Source organism: Chinchilla lanigera, unplaced genomic scaffold (assembly GCF_000276665.1).
Source record: "Chinchilla lanigera isolate Chin_1 unplaced genomic scaffold, ChiLan1.0 scaffold00074, whole genome shotgun sequence".
NCBI classification, from domain to species: domain Eukaryota; kingdom Metazoa; phylum Chordata; class Mammalia; order Rodentia; family Chinchillidae; genus Chinchilla; species Chinchilla lanigera.
Window position 1 is genome coordinate 9,670,878 of NW_004955475.1, and position 24,568 is coordinate 9,695,445.

Here is a 24,568-nt window from a genome sequence, read left to right on the forward strand (position 1 = left end):
GACTAGGCAGTTGAGGGGCGCGGGGTGGGGGGGGGGAGCCAAAGAGGGTTGCACAGAGGAAGTAACTTTTGACCTGGGGACTAGGTGGCCTGAAAGAGACCGGCTGTGGGGAGATAGAAGTCGCAGGTTACCCCTTTATCTAGGCTAAGGAAAGGCTCCACAGAGTGCCAGTCCGGAGGGCGTAGGGGAGTAGGTGGAGAGGAAAGGTGACTTGAAGGGGAACCGGGTATCCGAGGACTGATTGGGCGGAACCCGGAACTCTGGTGGGTGACAGAAACCGGAAGGGGGCGCCACTTGCACGTCTCACTGCTGCGACCAGACCTTCGAACTGTGAGAGCGGCGCGGTAGCCGGAGCGCCTGGCTGTCAGGACTCAATGTAAGGAGCGACTCGCGAGGTAAGACGCACTCCTTAGCTGTTCCTAAAGCGCGCCCGTGCCCGCACTCGCCCTCACAAGCTTTTTCTCCTTTTCTGAATTCAGCCTCGCCACCCCTGAGTCTGAGACCTCACGAAACTTCCCAGCCCAGTGTTGGCCACGAGAAGCAGATCACAGAACAGCGCCTAGTTTTGTTTGTGTTTGCTTTTAACAGATGCCTATGGCTTATAACAGGATTCCCGGTGAAATGAGTCCATGGAAACGGTTGCCAGGGCCGGCAAATTGCTGCTCACAGGAGTCCCTCGACGCTTTGCTAACAATGCAGGGACTGGCCAGTGCAGGGTCAATGCAGCACCACTTCCGGTGTGTGTTTTGTGGGCACGCCTCACTTCAGTGAGGTTGCCTTTGACCCCGGAAGTCAATTTCTCTGGGTTCCTCCCTCTCCAAGATGGCAGCGTCAGAAGACGGCTTACAGCTGCCTCGCCTTCCGGAGCTGTTCGAAACCAGCAAACAGCTGCTGGAGGAAATAGAAGTAGCGAATGAACCGACCGGCTCCAGGGTAATCCAGGATAAAGTGTTCAAGGGACTGGACCTACTTGAGAAGGCTGCTGAAATGTTATCGCAACTGAATTTGTTCAGGTATGGGGGAAAGGGTAATAATGGCAGAAAGCAAAGGTGATGCTGGTTATCAAGGGTAGAGCCATTGTGCTTGGGTGGAGAAAGCCATTAAGACCCTTTTGTATCTACTTCTCGCTGCGATCTTGTGTACATTGTTTACATTTTCCACCTCACATCCGAGATGGTTGATTGACACGACTCTGCTCCCTAGTGTCTGCTGGCTGCATAGGCATTGGGTGTGAACGCAGCCACTTAGTTTCAAATTGGCTGCTGTTCCTTTGTTACACTCGCTCCCAGCCCTCCTCTTTCCGAGGAAGCAAGGGCCACAGTTTGAATGCTCAGCCAGGCTTCACAGCCTCCTTTTTGCTCTTTCCAGCCGAAACGAAGATTTAGAAGAAATTGCTTCCATCGACCTGAAGTACCTGATGGTGCCAGCGTTTCAAGGAGCCCTCACCATGAAACAAGTCAACCCGAGCAAGCGTCTAGATCATTTACAGCAGGCTCGAGAACATTTTATAAACTACTTGACTCAGTGCCATTATTATCATGTGGCAGAGTTTCAGCTTCCCAAAACCAAGAACAACTCAACTGAAAATAACACTGCTAGTCACTCCGTGGCCTATACTAACCTCGTTGCTATGGCATCTCAAAGAAAGGCTAAAATAGAGAGGTGGGTCAGTAGCTATCATTCGAGTGGTGCAGTGACAGTGCATTTGGGGGGAGATGCATGTGTTTTTGTGTGTGTAAAAGACAGAATTGGGGGGGTGCATGTGTTTTGTGTGCGTATGTCTTGGTTCTTACTGAGCATAAGCTCCGGGGAGAGCACTTTCCTGAGTTTTTCAAAAAGCCTCTGCCTTGTGGAGGTGATTGTATCTAACCGTTAGACCGCTGCTAGCTTGTGGTTGCAAATGGCAACAATGTATTTTAGCAAAGTGTCTTGCAACCTTTTCCGCAACACAGCATAATATACACATGCGGTGAATGTCTCTGAAAGGCACACATCTCAGAGGGGTTGTCCATTTATGTTCTATTTATTGAGTAGCGCTGTTCTAACAAGATTACTGAATTGGATGTGTAGCATTTTAAACGTACCATAGTTCTGGCACCATTTTTTTATGTGACCTTGAAAAAGTTGCTTATGCTCTTAATTATTTTTAAACAGTAACTATTTATGGAAGTTATTTTTTAAAATAATTGCACAGTGTAATTATTCACAGTGTCTTAGAATTATGCTAACCACTGGGGATACAAACTGTATGGGCATTTGTATGAGCATGAGTGGTCCTTGCCTGGGAGGAGTTCATACTATGGTGAGGAAAACGCATATAGGAACAGAATATCAGTTTAAATTGGTGTGATAGAGAGATACACAAGGTACTGTGAGGGCACATATCCAAAGGTGCGGGGAAGAGAAGGCCCCCTGGAAAGGGTAATTCCTGTCATGAGTTAAGGATAAATACTGTTGTACAGAGGAAACAGAGAGGAAGGCATTAGCCAGCAGAAATAATGGCATTAGTAAAACCACTGGGACATTAACCACTTACCAGTCCAATTATGTAAATAAAGGATGACCACAAATTGCATATTTTTTGTTAATTTTTATAAGATAACAGGAAATATAAAAAGACAATTTTATTACATTTATTCAATACAAGAACTGACTGGTTGAAAACACATCTGCCTGAGCAATACTCAGGATAGTCAGTACGTAAACAAATGCGCTGCCAAGGAAACTGTGGTGGAGTGGGACAATGTGGGAGAGGAGCAGCACTCAAACAGTTAAGTGATGATGGTACACAGAGAATGTGAAAGAGGAGGAAGGAATGATGCTGAAGAATGTAGGCTGGAAACCAAGGTGCGCTTAGAATGTGAGAAAGGCTTATTGCTAAGAGCTTGGGAATGTGTTTGAATCCCAGTTCCATCATTTAATTACTCTGTGATCTAGGGCAAGTTACTTGCCTTCCCCAGCTATAAAATTGAGGTAATAATAGCTCCTTCCTCAGAGAATACCTTATGAAGACTAAAAGAGGAATACCTATAAAGCATTTAGCGCAGTGTCTGATAGAATGACCACTCAAGGTCAGCCATGATTATATATTTGTGGCCAAGAGTATGGGTTACAGAGTCAGAAACCTGGGTTTGAATCCCAGCTTATTTATAAATCTTTGGATTTCGTATAAGTTATTTAGCCTATCTGATCCTCAGGTTTCCTCCTATGTGAAATCTAAGTAGTAATGGTACATATTTCTTAGGGTTAAGCATAAATGAGATAAACACTTAAAACTGTATAATATCTAGTATATAGGATTTTATAAATGTTAGCTTCTTTTTAGGTTGGTCACACTTTTTAGGTTGGTCTTTTAGGTTGGTTGGGCTTGCTTAGGTTGGTAACTGGGATCTAATGAACAATTCTGTTTCTTTTATAAAAGTAACATGGTCATGCTTGCATTTTAACTATCACACTAGGCCCAGTTAGGTCACAGGTGATGACAGTTCACTAGGAGGGTTGAATCTGCAGAAAACCTGATGAACTAATTGATTATGGGAGGTGAAGTAGAAAGAAACAGCAAGGAAGATGTCCAAGTTTCTGACTTAGGGGAATGGCTGTGGAATTCACTGAGATGGAGAATAGAGGAGGAAGAACAACTCAGGGGTTGGGGAAAATATACATTCACTGTTAGCACATGTTCAGTTGAAAATACCTGGAAGACATCCAACTAGAGGTATCTGATAGCATGAAGCTCAGAGGTGAAGTTTGGTCTAGAGAATTAAAAATTGGTTGATTTATTCAAATGTTTATTGAGATCTTCTTGTGTGCTGAGAACTGTTCTGGATATTAGAGAACCAGACAAAATCAGTGCCATCAAGGAGCTTTTATTCTAGTGGGGACAAACAATAAGCTACTAAATAATAAAGTAAATTCAGGAGGTAAGGGCTATGAAGAATAATAAAGTGTGATTTCAGGATAGTGACTGACAGTGAGTGTTGTTTGAGAATATAGGATAGACTGATACAAAGTAGAATTCAGTATTCTATCCTCGGTAAGAAATTGAGAGCAGCCCATCGGCATAACAGTGAATTTTGTATCCAAGTAACTATTCAAAAGTAACTGTAAACACCATAGAGATAACAGTGTTGTGGAGAAAGGTGAGGGAGTGTTCACGTATGATTGGATGAATGAGAAGATTTTACAATGTAACTACATGTAAGCTGAGTCTTAAAGATGGTTAAAAATAGAAATTACAGATTTTTCTAAATGTAAAAGTATGCAAAACAAAAATATTTTAAAAATCAAAAATAAGCATTAATCCTAGCATTCATAGATGTTATTGTTACCTTTCTGGTGTGTTTTCTTTCAAATATATAGTTATTTTAGCTAATAAATTTGGAATGATATGGTAAATACAGCTTTTTATCCTGATTTTTAACCTGATATTGTATTTCCCCATGTGTTTTGAAACCATAATACTTAATGGTTATGTAATATTTGAATCTATAGTTGTACCGTAATTATTTAAACTAATCTGTTGTCAAATATTAGGCTATTTTTTTGCTATCATGAGTAATACTATGAACAAACTTTTTTTGGTATGGGTATTGAACCCAGGACCTTAACTACTTCTGTCACTGTTCCCTTGGGGTAGATTTCTAGAAGGATCAGTGACTAGATGAACGGGTTTGACTGTTTTAAGGCTCTCAATACATCATAATAATGTGGCTTTCTACAATAACAAAAGTTTTGCAGCATATGGCACTATATTAGTCCTGGATGTTTATTTAGAAAGTTAAAAGATCCACTTAAGCAAACACAAGAAGATATCTTAGTTTCTTTGGCCTGCAAGCTTGATCACTGACCATGTTTTAAAGTATTTGACACATAGCAACACTATTTTTATGCTACTGATTCTCATATTCATATCACTAACCCAGACCCCTTGTAACCATCAGATCTGTACTTGCAGTACCCTTGAGTGTTTCACAGATCTGTCAAACTTAACATGCCATACAGTTAAACCCTTGACTCTTTTTTTCTTGGTGCTGGGAATTGAACCCAGTGCTTCATACACACTAGGTGAGTGCTCTACCATTGAGCTAAACCCCAGCCCAAACCCTTGACTTTTTGAACCCAAGTGAGCCCCTATGCCGAGGTTTTTACTATCTCAGTGAGTTCACCACAGCTTTCCCAGATTTGTAAGCAAGGAACCTAAGTGTTAGCGTCAACTCCCTTTTTCCAGATTTCTTCATCCAGTGTATTCTGTCCACACAAGGTATCTTCTGTCCTTCTATCACTCTGCGTCTCCACTAGCATATCTTATTCTAGGCCATCAGAATCTCCCTCTTGAGATAGCCAAACCACTGACTATAGTGCCCTCCATGGTCTGGTGCTTATCTCTCCAATCTCATTGTGTCATTCTCCCCTTATTTATTAGATCTAGCCACAGTGGTTGCCTTTCAGTTCTTTAGACAGACGTATCTCTTTCCTTGTGTAGAATCTTTATACATGTTCTTTTTGCATGGAATGCTGTTCATATAGCAAATTCATTTTTTAGGTCTCATTTTAACTGTGGAGAGGACTTTCTTTTTGCACCATGTTTGTTTCTTTCATGGCACTTATCTCATGTGCAGTTATTTCATGTGTCTGTTCCTGGGTTTTGTCTCCTGTACTAGAATGTGTACTCCTTGAAAGCAGAAGCCATTTCCCTTTTCTTCAGTGTAGTATGCCTAGCACAGGGCCTGGCCTGTAGGAGGTGCTCAAGCATTATTTACTGTTGACAAACAGGGAAAAACAACACAAACAAAAGCCCAAAGCCAGGTAGATTGGGGTATGTATAGGGAATGGATAATAGTTTAGTTTGGCAAAAACTGAGTAATATAGGCAGAGGTCTGCATTAGGAGGTGATGCGTATAAAATATTGAAAGGGAAAAGATACAGAAAGGTAAGTTAACAGGTACTCCCAACTAGGATCAAGTGATAAAAATGAACTTAGAGCTATCAGAGACTATATTGTAAGAAGCAGTTAGAAAACATTATTAGGAGCTGTAGGTGTAGCTCAGTGGTAGAGTGTTTACCTAGTGTGCACAAGGCCTGGGTTTGATCGCTAGCACCACACAAACACACACACACGCACACACACACACACACACACACATACTCTATTTAAATCCTTACTTACTTTCTGTAAGCCCCCCCAACTCATGACTTTAGGTGCAGCGACCATTGTAAATGAAATACCTAAATGGTATGTCTTTTCTCTCTCAAACCTGTTTATTCACATATATCCTCTAATTCCCATGTTTGAAGAGTGAATGTGAGTTTGATTGATTAACACCATCTCCATTCTTCTGACAGAAATGAAGTAGAAGCTGGGTAAGTAATGAGTCTAGTTTGAGATCTACAGAATTTCAGTCCTAAAGTGACAATTGGATAGCCATTTCCATAGACATGTAGAAATACACAACTAAAACTTAATAGACTTTTACGACTGATGCAAAAAAACATTTAGGACCCCCCCTGCTTTGGTGAATATGGATGAATTTGCCAAGGTAAACTGCATAAAAGAAAAAACAGCTAAGGACCAAACCTTGGGCCAAGCTGAAGGAGGAAAGAAGGGAAAGAGCTAGGGTATATATAGCTCAGTGGCACGGTGCCTGCCTGACAAGCAGGGACCTGAGTTTGATTCCCAGTACCAAAAAAAAAGGAAAGAGCAGAGGTAAGAGACTCACCAAGATACAAATAGAAGGATTTACAGAAGCATGGAGAGAGCAGATGTTGAGTCCTTTGAAGCTTCTCCCTAGGGATCTTTCCTCCATACTATAGCATTTAGTTCATGTTAATCACGGTGTAACTGTGTCTAGATTTGCAACTCCTCAAGGTCAGAGACCTTTACTAATTGTGTCTTAGTGTCTTAATTGTATCCCTTGGTGTCCAGCCCAGTAATTATATCAGGGTAAGAACTTGGAGGTGTTTTGGGAGGGCCGGATAAAGTGGTAATCTGAAAGATGGAGGCAATATGTATAATAGAAAAAGATCATTTGGAATCACAGGCATGAGATAACGAATTTCTGTCAGTTATTAGATCAGGCATCTCCTAGCCCCTTGTAGCCTCAATTTTCTTTATGCCAATTTTTGTATTGCTGCTTGCAAAGCATTTTCATGTGAAATTTTCCATTTGATTCTCTTAACCCCATGAAGTAGACCTTCATTTTTAAAGATGCAGAAATGGACTTTGAGAATTGACTTACGTGAAATTATAGCTAGTAGGATTTAAACTTAGGTCTTCAATTTCCCAGTTCTCATACTGTACCCTCTAAAGCATAGAAAAAGAAGAGTTCTCATTTGAAAAGATAAAAAAAAAATGGGTTGAGGAAAGGTAAGGTGTTTCTAAGGTGAAAAGGCACCAGTTGAGAGAAAAGGTGTAACTGCTAATGACAGGCAGGTGAGAATGCAGCCTGGAAGAATGTGAGTGGGAGCCTAGATCGAAAGGAAAAGTGGAGTAACAAAGACAGCTCCTTTAAAGACAAGAGTAAAGAAGGAAGGGTAAGCAGGGCTCTGTGGCACATACTTGAATTCTAGCTGCGTGGGAGACTGGCAGTATGGAGCTCTGTAAAAAAATGAACAAAAGTCAAACTTTGATCATAGGGGTTTGTAGTTAACCCATTTGACACAAATTTATAACTCCTTACCACTCTTCGTCAGCTTGGAAACAGAACAAGGGAATGGTGAAAGTTTCCCAGAGTCAGGAGGATCATAGCGGTAGGAGATTGTAAGTTTCTATATAATGTCCTACCATGGGGAATCTAGGATATTGACAAAAGTCTAGGATAGTGATTGTCAGCCTGTGCCTTGGAGGCCTAAGATTTCTCCTTGGGTAGTGTTGGTAACTTTCCTTTGATTTCACCAAGGCAGAGTTTATCTTACTAGCTTTCAATATGAGTTCTCATTTGAAGAAAGGCTTCTTTTGCCAAGATAAAAATATTTTAAAAACATACCTAAAAGAACAGGTACTGAGGAGTCAGAAGTCCAAAAGATAAAAGAGCAAAGTCATAGAAGCAAGAAAGTAGAAAAGAAGGGAGAGAGCAGAGTGTATGAGCCATGCACAAGGAGTGTGGAAAAGGAAGCAAAAGCACCTTACAGGATCACTAGCTAATCCAGAATTTACCCTGGGTTGTATATATTCCTGTTGTTTGTCCTGTGATGTAGGTCCGTCCAGGAAAGGGTAGGGGATAGCAGTAGAACTGATTGAACATCCAGAAGTAATATCCCTAGTAGCATTCATGAGCTAGGAACTGACCTTTGTAGTGTTTCACTCAGGAGGCTCCCATGGTGATGATATGACAGTTGTTTGTAACAGAAAATGCCCACTCCTTGAGTAAAAGGAACAGAAGAGCCTAAAATACTGTGTTTCTTTTTTGTTGTTGTTGTTTTTGAGACAGGGTCTCGCTATGCAGTTCAGGCTGACCTTGAGCTCACTTTGTAGCCCAGGATGGCCTTGAACTTGCAATGATCCTCCTGCCTCAGCCTCCCGAGTGCTGGGATTACAGGTGTGCGCCACCACGCCCAGCTCAATAAAGTGTTTCTAGAGCACTGGTTCTTGACTTTTCATGAATCATGAACTCATGATAATTTCATAAGACCTCTCTCTAGAAAAAGAGAAAGAAAATATACATGTAGAGTCTATAAAATTTTAAGAGGTTCAAACACACCACCCCCCCATTCATTCCATGGACTTTAGGCTAAGACTTCCAATTTGGGTAAGTATCTGCAGAGGAGTTTCTGGTTCTGGAGGTCTGGAGTGGGGTTCCAGGCACACAGTTCAAGATACTTCTTTTGGAAATCTTGGCATTTTTTTCCTTGACTCATCTCTATCTCAAGCCCTCACATCCAGTAAGTAAATTTGACCTGTTTTACATTTTAAATAAACCTACATTTCACTGCTTCCAACACTACCTTCCTATTTCAAGTCATTGTCTCACCTTGTTCGTGGCATTATCCTCTTAATTGCTTTCCTGGCTTGTACCCTTGTCTCCCAGGTCCTACTCCATACAACAAAGTGGCATTTTTTTAAAAAAAAATCTTAATGTTCTGTGCATGTCCTGTATTCTATTCAGAAACCTCTAGTGGCTTTTGCATGTCACTCACAGTACCTCCTGGTATTTGGTATTTGGGTATCGTAACCTACAAAGTTTACGTGTTATGGTCCTGGCTACCTTTCTGACCTCATTTCTTATTAGTCCTCACTCCATTCCACCCACACTGGCCTTCTGTCCCCAGTGTGCCAGGCCAGGTACTGTCCCTCCCCAGGGCCTTTGTATTTTTCTCTTAGAACAGTCTTCCACTTATTGGTATGGCTTGTTTCCTTGTTTTCTTGAAGCCTTTACTCATACCACTTCTTGAGAGAGGTCTTTCCTGACTACCTTGTATATAATAGCACTCCTGTTTTTGCATTGTCACTCTGTCCACTTGACCATGCTTTTTACTGCTTCATAGTACTTATCACCATCTGACTCATCTGTTTCTTTTATCTTCTCTTGCTAGAATGAAAGCTTCATGAAAGCAAGGATGTTCTTTTATAAACTGTTGTTTCCAGTGCTAACAGTACTTGTCACACAATAGGTACTCTGGAGGTATTGATAGATGATGATAGAGTACATCCTGAAAAAGGCAGCCAAGGTGGTTACGAGTCATTAAATAAAGATGAGTCACAAGAACTTGGAATGTTTTGCTCAGAAGAAGAAAAGAAATGACCATTTTTTAGGCTGTTTCACAAGGAATTCCTGTATCAGTGGCAGATAAAATGAGCCCTAAGAGTCTATAATTCTCTGAATATGTAACTCAAATAGAACACTGTAAGGGGAAGCACTGAGTGATACTAAACACTCAGCCAAATAAAAGTTGATAGAATCAAGTGGCTAAGATATTCTCATCCTTTGATTGCAGGACTTGTTGAGATCAGGTCACATCTATATTTTTCTGGCTTCAGAATGTTATATCTCAGTCGTTCCTGGCCCTTCCTTGACTTTGTAGTCTGGTAAACTGTCTTGTAACAAACTCTGGGTTATAAAATAAGTATTCCTGCCAATGTGGAAATCTACATGCTGGACATTTGAAAAGGTAAAATATTACTGTGGTTTTCTTTTGAAATAATTTCTCTTTTATTTTTAAGCTCATGGATAATGCTTTTCTGTGAAACAGATACAAGCGGAAGAAAGAGGTGGAGCATAGGTTGTCTGCCCTGAAATCTGCTGTAGAAAATGGTCAAGCAGATGATGAGCAAGTTCGTGAATATTACCTCCTTCACCTTCAGAGGTGGATTGGAATCAGCTTAGAAGAGATTGAGAGCATTGACCAGGAAATGAAGATCCTGATAGAAAAAGACTCTTCAAAAGAGGTAAGCCTGGTCACTGTCCATGTAAGCAAAGCTACTGTCAGAGATTTGAATATTCTTTGGGATAGAATCAAATTAAAATCTTTGTAAGTTTTCATACGATCGTTGTTCATATTAGCATGAGTAGAGAAAGACTGATGGTTTACTAAAGTTTCTTTTTCTTTAGGTTATAGTATTTCCAGGGCTTTCTAATCTGTAACACACTTTTAGTTATTTTTAATTTTGTGACATAGCATGGGAGACAGGGTTTCCTGAAATAAAAAGTGGTTTTGGCTATGGAAAGTTGTAGCTGTTGGAGGAAGGTATAAGGAGGGAGAAAGGCCTTAAAAGTGTGCTTAACTGTAATAGAAAGGGCTAGGAATGGATAAGGAAAACAAAATTGGAGAAGAGAAAGAAAAGGATGAAGCAAAAGACCAGGGAATGTATTTAGGTTGGGGGAGAAATTGGAACTTAACCTTATACAAAAATGAGCTCATACTTTTAAATCTCCCAAGTAGGAGGCTAGTACTAGTATAGTGACATTTCTATGCACAGAATGTTGGTAAAGAAAACGTGGTGTAACACAGCTTTGACTATACTTGAAAATAACCGTCTTTTGGAGCTGCTGCTTCAAAAAAGCAGGCTCAGCTTCCACTTGCTCTTTGGTAGAGGATACATTGTGAACTAGGTTGAATTTATCAATGGGTCACGGGCATTTATTTAAGTCCTCAGAGACTCTTCCAAATTTAATTTGTACCAACTAGCCCCTGAGCTCTTGCCTCAAGATAACGTCAACCTAATTCTTTGAGTTAAAGGATAAAAGAATGAACAATTAGTATTCTAAAGTCGTGTAAGGGCCCTTATCTAGATGAGTGGTTTTTAAATATTTTGAAGCTGGGCTCTTCTGAGTCCTGCCATGTCCCCTTCTTTGGTGATTTTTTTTAAAAATGCTCTTTCATGTGGTATTGGAATTGGCTCTGGAGATGTTGTAGTTGGAACCAAGTGAGTACCTTTTGTTTAGCCATGCTTTGTTTCAGTCTGCCCCTGGTATGCTCAGGTTCCATGAAATCTTTTTATTACCTTCATACAAAAACTGCTAACCTATCTCACCCTTTGGTTTAGGAGCATCCATTTTTAAAACATGTAAGAGTTCTTGACAATTAATAGTGTAAGTACATGGAAAGGGGTTGTAGAAAGGTCTTAATAATTCAGCTTTTCTATTGAAAGCCAGGCTGAGGAAAAGGGCATCAAATTCAGCTCAAGGCATTTAGATGGATCACAGAAGGGGACTTTAGAGTCTCCCTCTCCCTCTTTGGAGGGGGTATTTTAAAGCCAAGTAATTTTTTCCTTATAAAAAAGATCCCTGGGAGAATTTTTCCTTTCTCTCTTTGTAGCAAGGTATTCAAGCTCTCTCAGGGGAGTTATATGTTAAAGAGTAATAAGTAGAGAACAGGTGAATCTTGAGCTTTTACATCACTAAAATTCTCTTTTTTCCCCCCTTAAATCAGAACAGAGATTTATTATTTATAGTTTCTAGAGGCTGGGAAGTCCAAGGCCACATCTGATACAAACTTCCTTTTGCAGCGTCTCATGGTAGAAGAAAAGAAGGCAGGAGAGCACATGTGTGCATATATGCACACATAAGAGGCGTGGCGGGACCCAACCCATCCCATGATAACTAACCTATTTAGCAGCAGACTACTGAAGAGCAAGAACGGGCATCATAGCATGGATAAAATGGCAAATGCACCTCTGAAATTAATTTTTTTCTCAGGCATCAACTTCTCACTCATCTCTTCAGGACAGACCTCCAATGAAATCCTTCATACTCACTCGGGACACGACCCAAGCCAAGTAGGTAGTGCTAGAAAGTGGTTTGCCTTTGCAGTTTCTGTTTTTGTGATTTTATGGCAATGCATAAAGAGCGGGCATTGTGGAAAAGTTATGGCTTAACCTGTAGAGGCTGTTCTGTCATTAAAATGGTATTAACTGTCCTAGCTGGGCATGGTAGCTGATGCCTGTAATGCCACCACTTAGCAGACTGAAGCAGAAGAATTGCTGTTGAGTTCAAGGCCAGCCTGGGCTACATAGTCAAGACCAACTTGAACTATGTAGTGAGACTTTGTCTCAAAACAAACCAAAAAACACAGTGCTTTTTAACTGTCCTGATAACATTATCCAAGTCTGTCTTTTTCAGACATTTGCATAAGGAATCTAATAAAACAGGAAGATAAATAATCCAATGGTATACTTAAAAACTTTCTTCATTATTGCCATTCTTGTTGCCTTTAGCTGCAGCTCTCAGAAGGACATTCTTGCTTATCTGTTATTTAATTTTAAGGTATTGATGCTGTTCCTTAAGGTGGCAAGAGAGTCTCCTCTGCACCTTTCAGAGCAGTTAACTACAAATTCCATTTCACAGTGTCGTCACTGCTTTGTGGGGCATTAGTTTGGGGCATTAGATTATCTTCTCATGAAAAGTCTGACTTTAATGTCCCTTTCTGGGTGCTTTTTGCACATCTCTATAGGAGGGAAACAAAGCTGAAACAGGCACAGGCCTTGTCATTTGAAGTGAAGAGACTTTTTAATGCTGCTATTTTTGTTTAGTTTTCTGAAAACAATGTGATTTTTACAGAGTATTTGGAGCTGGTTATCCAAGTCTGGCAACTATGACAGTGAGTGACTGGTATGAGCAGCATCGGAAATATGGAGCATTACCAGACCAGGGAATAACCAAGGCAACATCAGGTATGAAGGGGTAGGAAGAAAGTACTTGTGCTATTGGCTCCTTACTCCCTCAAAGTTAAACTCTGATCAAGTATTGTCACCCTTTAGGAACAGAAGTAGTCTGGGCAAAGATTCTGAGTAATTGAAAGATTCTAGGCCAAAAAAGAAGGAAGAAAGAAAGAAAGAAGGAAAGAAAAAGAAAGAAAAGAAAAGAAAGAAAAGATTCACCAGGTATGCTGGCACATGTCTGAAATACCAGCTACTTGTGAGGCTAAGACCGAAGGATTCCTGGACGACTTGGCAAGGCCCTGTCTCAAAATAAAATTTAAAAAGGGCTGGGGATGTGACTCACTGGTAGAGTGCGCATTTGATTCCCCAGTACTACTGATCCCCAGTACTAAGAAAAAAAGGTTTGTTTTTGTTTTTTAATAGCATAGGTTTGGAATCTCTCCAGATATCCTGACATTAAAAACAACAGCCAGATAGGAAAATCCATGGACAGTAGTTCTATTTCTGATAATGGTGGAGCAAGTTGTATCAGGCCAACACCTCATATGGATAACAATTACAAACTGAAATTACAATTATGATAAAATAAAAACAACTACTTTAAGACACTGGGGTGACTAAAAGTAGGGTAAAGTGGAAGGAAGTCAGCACTTAGGAGAGAAGGATACTTGAACAGGGACTTTGACTTCTTATATTGTTGATGTCCAACTTGGTGATGAGATCATTGTAGGAACTCAGAAGCGGAAAGGTGAGGAGAGGGTGGCCATCTGAAAGATGAAAGCAATATAATAGGGCAGAAAAAGCAAGGACAGAACTGGGGTGATGTGTCTGCTTCCTGCCACTTAACAAATGGCACATGATCCGGTCTCTCTGAACCTCAGTTTTTGTTTCTTTTGGTTTTTTTTTCCTTTTCTGGCCCTCTTCAAAGCAGACATTCTCATCCCCATTTCAAAGTGAGAACATGGTCTCTGAAAACTGATTTACCATACCATAGTTAGTAAGTGATTGGGCTAGGATTTAAATTTAGGCCTTCAAAAGCCCAGTTCCAATGCTACTTCCACTTTAGCATAAAAAAGAGAACAGTAGCCATTTGGAAGAGTTTTCTATATATTTTTTATTACTGCTTTTCACCAGTGGGCAGGCTGCAGTCTCTATGATGCAGACTAGCTGAAATGTGGATAGGAACTTGTGGTCTTATTGGTTGAGGAATGAGAAAACTGAGTTCACGGTGACTGTAGCAGCTGAAAAGTAAAGAATGATACCCTAGAGAACAAAATACTAGAGGAAGAGCCCTACTTCTGTATATAAACCTTGTCAAAATCTCTGACTGATTCCTAAACTCTGTTTACAGAATGGACTCTCCAAGTACCTTAGCTAAGACTAAAATAACTTAATGGGTGAGATTGGGCGCTTTCTGGGTGGTATGGCCGCAGAGTAAAATAACTCAATAGAAAACTCAGCTATTTCCCCATACAAGACAGAACTTGACATTTGGTTCTAGACAAGTTAATTACCTTCAAGAATGAAAGATCTGTGCTCTAGAAGGAGGAGTGAAAGCAATGCAGTACTCCTCAACTTAAGATAGGTTCACATCCTCGATAAACCCATCAAAAGTAAAAAAGTTGTAAGTTGAAAATGCATTTAATACACTTACCAATCATCATAGCTTAGTGATACAGCAGTCTGTGGAGTACGGATTGTTTCCTTGTGATCTCATCACTGACTGGTTGCCATGGTTTGCACCTGCCACCCAACAACAGCAGAATCGTACTACATATTGCTAGCATGAGAAAGGATCAGAATTTAAAATTCTTCCACTGAATATGTATCACTTGTATCATTGTACAGTCAAAAAATAATCTGAGCCATCATAAGTCAGGGACTACCTGTGTATTATTCATAATGTGTAGAATTCGGTGTTAAGTTACTAGACATGAAAAAAAAAGCCAGAAAATGTGACTCATATTTAAGAAGAAAGGCAATCAATGTGTACCAACCCCGAGATAATTCATGTGTTGGAATTAGCAGATAAGGACTTTATGTAGCTATTATTTCTTGCCCTTAAGAACAGAGTAGAAAAATGCTTGTAATGCATGAAAAGATGAAGAAATCTCAGGGGAGAATCTGTACCCCAAATATTGTGGAACTGGAAGATAAAATCAGCTATCTAAGGTTCTACATTAATAAGTTGAGAGAAAAGAAAACAAAGTAAGTCCAACGTAAATAAAGGAAACAAGAAAGAGGGGAAGTCTAGAGGTAGTGATAGTGCCATACTCCGTGGAAATTGAACATGTGTACACCTCCGTGATGTGACTGTTTCACTCCTCAGTGTATATCTAAGCTGAGTGAGACCATAATTGTTCATAGCAGCATTATTTGCAGGAGCCCACAGTAGACACTACTCAAATGCCCATAAATACTAAAATGGAGAAGTAATTTTTTGTATATTCATACAATGGACTGTTGTGTGGCAGTAAAGTTAAATTATAGTTCTTATAGCTGAATCTTACAAGCCTAATTATGAGTTAAAAAGCCAGATTGCATTCCATTCATATAAAGTTTAAAAACTTTATGTGACTTACATGATTCTATTCATACGGAATTCAAAAGCAGGGTGAAACTTCTAGGTGCTGCTCAATGGAATTGGACCTGAGGGGGCTTCTGAGGAGTAAGTATCTTAATCTGTTTTGTATCTTAATCTGGATACTGATTAATGGACATTTTCAATACATGTGAAAATTTGTTAAATTAGACTTGTATTTATGTACTTTTCTACATGAAATACTTCAAAAATGCTAAAAACAAAAACCTCATAGATCATAATTATGATGAAAATGGCTCACGGTCTATCCCCATGATCCACGAAATTAAAGCAAGTAAGGGCAAATCACCCTTAGCCACAGTATGAACAGGTTATTGGTATCCGTAGGAAACTGTCTGAAAGACCTCACCAAATTCCAAAATAGTATATTTACTAAAAAGTGTGGCAGTCCAATTTAAACACTTGAAGCTCAGAGGAGTTCCATCTTCTAGTAAAAGCTAAATGAGTGAGTATAGGGGATCAGTGGTCTGAAAGTCTGAAAGGGATGGAGCAGTTTAATCTTGAATAAACTCTGGAAATTCATCCACCAGCTCTCCTTGCAGGACAAGGTACCACACTATAGAGAAATTTCTGAGAATAGAATTGAAATTAAGGAGGTCAGAAACAATACAGAAGAAGGAAAGAGAAGACCCATGTAAAAGTAGGAGAGAGAACCACACTGGGAACTTCAAGCAAGTCACCCTGTTTCTTTAACCTATATAAAAACAGCAGAAATGAGGCTACTGTAAAGTTTGAAAAGCCTCCCTGAACTACGTGTTTCTAAGAGGTCAGGAGAACATTTTACATTCTCTTATATGAGAAACCCAAATTATGAATAAAGAGCAAAACAAAAGGCAGATAATAGGAAGCAGGGAGATAGATCTTTCTCAAATGGGAAAGGGATCAAGAGATGGAGGGAGGGGGAGGGAGAGACGGAAAAGCGGATGTAAAGGGAATTTAGAGTGTAATGTACGTGTACCACATCTACACAAGGAGTGTGCATTAATAAAAAAATTTTTAAATGAACAAATTGCAGTGATGATTGCACAACTCTGACTATACCAAAACCCACTGAACCCACTTTTAGTGTATGAATTTTATGGTATGTGAAATATGTCTCAGTGCTTTTTAAAAAAATGAACAGAGAATTATCAAGATTAAATCCCACACAAAATTATTTTAAGGGGGGAAAGATGATTGAAAACGCTCCAGAAAGATATGCTCAAAAAAAAAAAAAACAGAACAAATCCTCTTAATCTGAATATAATATCTTAAAATGAGTTAGAAGGTATCCTGAAAATAACAGAACATGGAAGGATCATATAAAGTAGGTTAGGAAAACTTTAAAATGTGGTAACAATGTCTGGAAAAGCATCATTTCAGAAAGGAAAGCTCAAGTAGAAGGACACAAGAATAACTAAACCCAAAAAGTGTCCTAGTGAGGTAAAAATGGAATATTTTTTTAAAACTAAGGAAACAAAGAGGATTTGAGATAAAATGACATATTAAAGACAGCAAAGAAGATCTGGCATATGAATAGTGGGAGTATTTGAAGAAAACCCAGGCAAGGAAAAAAATGTAAGTGCTAAAAACTAACATTAAGGAAACTTTCCTGGAAGTAAAAAAAAAAAAAAGAAAAAAATTGATACTAGAAAGCACACAGTATACCTGAGAATTCTGACCCAAAATGACCAAAAGACACACTCTAATAAAATTACTAGACTTAAAAGAAAAAATACCATGGACATCTCAACAAAAACATCAGGTGATTTACTTATAAAGAAAAGAAACTTAGATCACCTTTAAATTTTTTGATACTCATACTTTATGCCACAAAAACATATAGTAAATATTTTATGTATCCTAAGGGTTAGAGAACAAAAAACCTTATAGTACTACATATGAACTCATGAAAAATTATGCTTAAAAGTAAAAGCACACACCATCACTCTATCCACCAAAGAGGCTTAGAAACTGGGCATGGTACTGTAATCCTAGCATGCAAGAGGAACACCATGAGTTTGAGGCCAGCCTGAATTATAGAATGAAACCCTGTCTCAAAAAACAACAAAAGCAAAGGCTTAGAAACAAAGGCTAGCCCAATAGCAATGAATATACCTAGTAACCTAGACTGTGGTATGGAGATGCCATTCCCATTCTAAGAAAGAATCAGGATATCTTAGATAGCTAATTCCAGGTATGGGACAGGATGTGTCTGAGATGAGTTTGGAGCAGTTAGGCATGAAAAATTGGGAAGAAGCATTCAAAGACTACTAAGGTTATATCAAGAGGACTCAATAGCCTATTTGATGTTTCCATTGGCCAGTTGGGCTTAAAAAAGGATATTTGGGGGCTAGGGATATAGCTCAGTGGTAAAAAGTACCTACTTGTCAAACAAAGCCCTTGGTTCATTCTGAGTGGCACACACAACAAAAACAGTTGATGCAGCAGTGAGCACATTTAGTGGTCAAATCTTGATTTATTTTAAAATTTTCACTTTTAAAACTTTCACTGACAAAAATTATATGTTTATGGAGTATTGTGATGTTTCACTACTGTATATATAGTATGATGTTCAAATCAGGATAAGTATATATGTAAGATGAGCTAGTAAATAAAGAAGAGCTCAAAAAATTGAGGTGCTAAAGGAACACAAGAACTGAAATAAGTCTAATCAGCCCAAGTTGAAAGAATTTGAGCAGGAAAATAACAGTTTGGGTTATAATAGGGAATACAATAATTACCCATGAGTCCATAGTGGTGAAAACAGATGATTGAATAAATTAATGAATGAGGGAAAAGAAACAGATCTCCTTATAATCTCAGATCAAACCTGAGATAAACCATGGTTTAGGTAGATATTCCTGCTTCAAGGAGATGGAACATAACTCCTCACTGCTGAAGTCTAGGCTACGTTTCGGGACTTACTTCCAGTGACAGTGTGGAAAAGGAAGACAGGATGAGTAACTTTACATTTGGGAAAGCTGCAAATGCTATCTTGGTCAGATGATCAAAGTTATCATCAGTGATAAACCAGGCTGACAGCATAATGTGTACCCTTGATGTGATGTGACAAGAAGAGCACTGCACCCCTGTGGTCTCTTTCTCCAGTACCCATAGCCCTAGTGTAATTATGAGCAAAACAGGCAATCCCAAATTGAGCATGTCCTACAAAATATCTGATTAACACTCCTCAAACTTTCCAGGTCATCAAAAACAAACAAGTACAGTCTGAGAAACAGTCCTAACCTAGAGGAGACTAAGGAAACAGGTAACTAAGTATAATATGGTGTCCTGGATAGGATCCTGAAGCTGAAAAGGGACATCAAGTAAAAATTAACAAAATCTGACTGAAATATGAATTTTAGTTGTCAATATTCTATCAGTATTGGGTCATTAGTTGTAATACATAAACTATAGTAATGTGTTAACAGTAGGGGAACTGAGTGCACTATCAACTCAATTTTTCCATAAATTTAAAATTTCTGTTAAAGTTTTTAATGTATTTTTAAAAAGCATTGTAGTTGGTTGAAACCTATCAAACATGTTTAAGCCCATGTCTTAGTTACTTCTCGTTGCTGAGTCAAAATACCCAACACCCAAAATTAAGGAAGGAAAGGTTCATTTAGCTCACCGTTTGTGGAGGTTTCAGTCTGTACTCAGCTGGCTGCAAGGTAGGGTGGCATGGCACAGGGACAACAGTTCAATGCGACACAGGACAGAAAAGCAACAAGAGCAAGTGGGGAGGCAAGACGCTTTTCCTCCCTTATATTGTAAGCCAGCCACCCACCGTGGGGTGGGTTTAGCACTTACATCATCTCCTTGCCCTGCTCTTGCACAGGCTCAGGATACTTAGAAAGTGAGGACCCTGACGCCCCTGCTGAGTCACTTAGTTAAACTTCTAAACTTCTTGAGTTGACACAGTGAACAACATCTTACAGCCTTAAGGGCAAGTCCTCTACACCCTAGGATGTAGAACTGCTGAGTTCCTTAGTTAAACTTCTAAACTTCTCAATTTGACACAATGTATCAACCATTAGAATCCACCATTTGTTAGGCAGGCAGACACATTTGTTTACACTGGTTCCAGATATAAAGATTTGCTTATTCTTACCATTTCACAATTTGAACATTATAACACAGGTTTCAGAGCCCTTAAGAACGAATATTAAGCCTGTCAACATTATATTACATTAGAATCATAACATTCCACCCCTGGCCCCGCACTTGTGCACATCCCTTTATGCAAAAGGTATTTAGGTTGCCGGGGATATAGCTCAGCGGCACAGGGCCTGCCTGGGAAACATGAGATTGTGAGTTCAATTCCCAGTACCAAAAAGTGGTGGTGGGGCGGTACTGAGGATATAGCTCAGCAGCACAAGCACTTGCCTGGCAAGGGCAAGGTCTTGAGTTTGATTCCCAGTACCAAAAAAAAAAAAGGCATTTAGTCCATCTGCAAGAATTGCCAAAGTCCTAACAGTTTCAGCATTGCTGAAAAGTCCAAGTAACAAGTCTCCTCCCAGATGTAAGGCAAACTCTTAGTTGCAAGCCCCTGTACAAAGGAAAAGTTAGATACTCCCAACATTCAATGGCACAAAATAAACGTTTTCATTCCAAAAGTTACAAACTGGAACACAAAGGATTGGGACCAAAACAAGTCCAGAATCCAGCAGGACAAACATTAAGTACTGTAGTTCCATGTCCAGCATCTGAAGCAATCTGTGGCAAATTGTGAGCTCCAAAGGGCTTGAGTGATTCAACCCCTATGGCCCATCTGGTGTTTACAGCTCCCACACTGTCTCTCTTAAGCCTGCTTTGCTCCCTCCTTGCAATGTTCCTTAGATGATCCATGTTTCTGGCTTTTCCAAACTTCTGGGGTCTGTACTGCACCTTCAGCTTCACACTAACAGCTTCACACATTGCCCCCTCAGCAGCACAATGCCTGGCCTCCCAGGCCTTCTGAAGTCGGGGTGGAAGCCTTCTTAACCTCACAACTCTTACGTTCTGCGTGCGCCTAAACCAGCACCACATGGATTGTGCCAAGGTCTGCTGCCAGCTGGAGTAGCCAAGTTTTCCTCTCTCTTGGCTGTAGGGGTCAAGTACCTGGATCGGTGAGCATTCTGAATCCAAATCTGAAGAACAAATTTTCTATACTGCCACCATTCTGGAACATGGGTGCTGCCTCTGCCATTCTGGAACATGGTGCTCTACGGCTTTCTCCTCAAAGCAAAGTCTTTCACTTTCGCAGTTTTGAGACCACAAAGCATAGAGACTTGCTGCTACTTGTGATGCCCTCAGGTCATCTTTTATATTCTCATATTCCTTCACAGCAATCAAGATCTGCTCAGCTCTACCTTTGCAGTCCGCAGCTTTACTGGAGCTTCCTTTTTCATCACACTCAGAGCATTTTAAATCGTCCTTCTGGGCTCTTTGCTCTTGATTCTCAACATACATCCAGCTCAAAACCCCCAGCAGCAGCCATACCATGGCCTCAACATTCACCTGCCTTGAAATTTCTTCTGCCAGATTAATTAGTCCACCGCCCTTAATCTCAGACTCAGGCAAAGTCTCTGGACACAAGCAAAATGCAGACAAACTTCTGCGAAGCCACATCGTCTGGAGTCCAACAGCCAATGCATTTCTTCCCAGTGGAAACCTCTCAAGCCTGGTCTTTACCAGCAGGATTTCTGTCAGCCTTCTGGTCTTCTGACCAGAATCTCCCCTATGGAACAGCCTAAGACGTTTCAACTCTACTCTTTCAGACGACTTCTCCAAACCTTTCCAATCTCTAAGCCCATAATTATATTTTAAAACAAAAGTAAATTGGTATGATAAGGAACCTATTTACTTTCTTGAAAGTGGGAAATGATAGGAAAGAATTAAGTATTCATCTTTCCTACGGGCTGATTAAATAGTAATAGATGAGGGGAAGCCCCTCTTTATAAAAGTATTCCAGGTAATAATAAATAAGTAATTGGAGTTAAGAATATCACTTTTTTGAAAACCCCAATAAATGAATGGTAAGAGGGATTGAGCATAAATAACTGCAAACATCACTATGTTAATCAGCTTCCGTTGGTAGGGCAGGATACCTGAAATAATCAATTTAAAAGAAAAAAATTTAGTGGGGTCATGACTTCAAAGGTTTCAGTCCGTGGTTCGCTGGCTTCTTTGCTTTTCATCCTGTGGTAAGGGGAGCATGTAGCAAAGCAAAGCTCAGCACCTCATGATGGCTGGGAAGCAAAGAGAGAAGGGGCTGGGGTCCCACTGTCTGGTACACACACATCCCCAAAACCTTAAGACCTCCCATCAGGCCCCACATCCTAAAGGTTTCACCAGCTTCTTCAGTAGAAAAACCGGTAAGGAAAGAAAGGAATGGAAGGGAAACCTGATTGTTAAAAAAGATTTCAAAACTTTTAAATAGACAAGACTAACCTCAGAAAAACTGTGCTAAGTGAAGTCAGATACAAATGACTACATTCTGTTTATATGAAATGTCCAACATGAGCAAATCTATCGAGCCAGAAAGTAGATTAGCAATTCCCTGGGCTGGAGGGAGGGAGAGAATGGAAATAAACTGTAAATGGACACAAGGGATCTTTTGGAGGTGGTAGAATTTTTTAATTGGATTGTAGTGATAGTTGCACAACTCTACTAAAATCATTGAGTGAAAAATGAACATAATACAAATGGGCAACCATCTGAGGATGCACACTTGTGCAGTAAAGCTATAATAAACCCTAGGAAGTTATTACTAGGAAAAGCAGTATAGTGATTACTTTTGCAAGGAGAGGGGGCTTATGAATCACATTATTCACATGGAGAGACTTGGGAAGGCTGCAGAACTATTTCTTGACTCAAGTTGAGACTCAAGACCCCCTTATAAAAATTTATTTCTTTAATATATTTGAGTTGTGTCAGTATTTTTTATTTTACAATAAAGGGGTTGAAAGAAAAGAATACCAGACTCCTAAGTTGTTAGATCAGATCCCCACATATTTCGTTCTTCATTATAGTTATAGAATATTTCTCGCTGGCAAACTCAGAGTAGCCAGGAAAATGTTGCTTGACTTCACAAAGAAAAAACCATGCAAAAGAGAAATATAGCCATTTGTTTATTTCTTTTTAGTGTATTCTGCCTAGTAAGTGCCATTGGGACCTCAGAACCTGTTCTCAGCGCATACAAAACACATAGGCATTCTTTTCTGGTAGGTTCAACTGTCCTATGGTTTTTAATTTTAGGCATACAGCAAATGGGATAACTAGGGCAGGCATGGTGATACACACCTATAATTCCAACACTCTAGGAGGTTGAGACAACAGTAGCTTAGCATGATCTTGTCTCAAAATTTTAAAAGGGCTGGAGAATGCAGATCAATGTGAAGGCCTTGGGTTTAGTCTGCAGTGTGCATGCGTGCGCACACACACGCACATGCACACACATGCACACACACATATATAACTAATAAAGGAAATGGGTGCAAGAGGAAAAAATCACCTGCGATCCCACTTCCCTGGTAACTCATAAATCATAAAATTATATTTTTCCCTTAGTGGGTTGTTGAGGATTTTACTTTTATTGATAGTGATATTTTTGTTTTGGGGATAGGAGTTGGCTATTTTAGCAAAAATTCTTTCCCAAAATGGAATTCATTCCGAAGAAGACACCTTTTGTGCTTTTGGCTTCTTGTGAAAACCACCAGAGCATCTTTTCTATTATTATTTAGTATGTAATATATGAAGCAACAGAAGTGCTCTTCCCCACCTCTGCTGGGCCTGGGGCAAGCAGCTAGCCGTATTCCTCATCACCTGAGGTTGTGTTCAGAGCGGAGAGCTCCCAGCATGCTTGTTAGCATTCTCTCAATACATCCCCTCTTTCTCATTTTCCGGCTTTAGTTGAATGCAAAAGAGTGGCTCAGCAACAGGACGAAGAAGAAAAGGAAAAAGAGGATGATGAGAAAGTACTGCACAGAACACGGGAGTGGGATGACTGGAAGGACACCCACCCAAGGGGCTATGGCAACCGACAGAACATGGGTTAGTCTTCCCACAGCACAACAGGACTCCAGGGCTCGGACCTTTCCTGCCAAGGAAACTACCACCACGCCCTGCCTGGCTCCGCTTTGTCTGTGTACAACGAAGGCAAAGATGCTGACTCTCGCTTTGCATTCAATAAAGGGTCAAACAATTAGGTGTGTATTTGTACCCTAGGTAATAACTAGTGATCTTGTTATGACATTACTAATTCTCATCATGGTGTATTGTGATTTTCTTAAGTGGACAAAAAGTACACTGGGAACTGATTCTGTATAATCAATGGTGTATGAATTCTCTAAAATGAAATAATAAAATCCCTTTTATTCCATGAGTCTGCAGAAATGTGGTTATCAGCTGCTTTCTTGGAGATATGGTGTGGGATGGGTCTCTGGGCTGAGATCCCAATCACCTGCCTTTGTCCTGGGCAGGGAATTGCTCAGCATCAGAGCTGCCCAGACATTCTCCTTCCACCTAGGCCTACGGTGTGAGCTGCAAGCAACACCCCTCTCTGTGAAAGCACACAAACCAGGACTTCCCCAGCCATACCACTGTTTCAGGAACTAGAGCTGTAGATGAGTGGATCATTAAGGACTAGAGACTGTTTTCCCAATCCTGACTTAGCTCTCTTGGCCAGAAGAGACAATTGCTCCAGAGAAGGTGCTATGAGAGACCTGTGTGAGAGTGGCCAGGCCCTTCCCTCTCATGGAAACACTGACCTAGCCATCAGGATGAAGAAACAGCCTTGGGCTTCAGTCTAGCTCTTAAAGTGGCCGCCTTAGACCCTGTTGGCCCTCCTTGCCCGTGGCATGTGGCATCTGACACAGGTGTTCTGATCAATGTGCCGTGGTTTGCCAGCT

General features: G+C 40.2%; 1 protein-coding gene across 5 annotated transcripts; it reads left to right on the plus strand.

Annotated features, from left to right (window-relative positions):
- Window positions 1–284: 284 nt before the first annotated feature.
- Igbp1 (immunoglobulin (CD79A) binding protein 1) lies at window positions 285–24,049 on the plus strand. 5 transcript variants are annotated; one of them, XM_005401613.2, is made up of 8 exons: window positions 285–395; window positions 589–1,013; window positions 1,369–1,662; window positions 10,186–10,381; window positions 12,132–12,211; window positions 12,993–13,105; window positions 15,721–15,761; window positions 23,571–23,659. In XM_005401613.2, exons 2-7 carry the CDS (start codon window positions 823–825, stop codon window positions 15,744–15,746), a joined length of 900 nt encoding a protein of 299 aa, XP_005401670.1. In that variant the 5' UTR covers window positions 285–395; window positions 589–822; the 3' UTR covers window positions 15,747–15,761; window positions 23,571–23,659. The 5 variants fall into 5 exon arrangements, with proteins under 5 accessions (XP_005401670.1, XP_013358318.1, XP_005401667.1 ...); XM_013502864.1 differs by lacking the exon at window positions 15,721–15,761 and adding an exon at window positions 18,881–18,945 and having other exon boundaries at window positions 23,571–23,656; XM_005401610.2 differs by lacking the exon at window positions 15,721–15,761 and having other exon boundaries at window positions 23,571–24,049.
- The last annotated feature ends 519 nt before the right edge of the window (window positions 24,050–24,568 follow it).

Excerpts from the sequence above, each read along its gene's own strand:
- Igbp1 (XM_005401610.2), top strand. The coding sequence starts at position 823 with ATGGCAGCGTCAGAAGACGGCTTACAGCTGCCTCGCCTTCCGGAGCTG. Across the intron at positions 1,663-10,185 it reads AGAAAGGCTAAAATAGAGAG|ATACAAGCGGAAGAAAGAGG; the intron begins GTGGGTCAGTAG and ends TCTGTGAAACAG. Across the intron at positions 12,212-12,992 it reads CGGGACACGACCCAAGCCAA|AGTATTTGGAGCTGGTTATC; the intron begins GTAGGTAGTGCT and ends TGATTTTTACAG.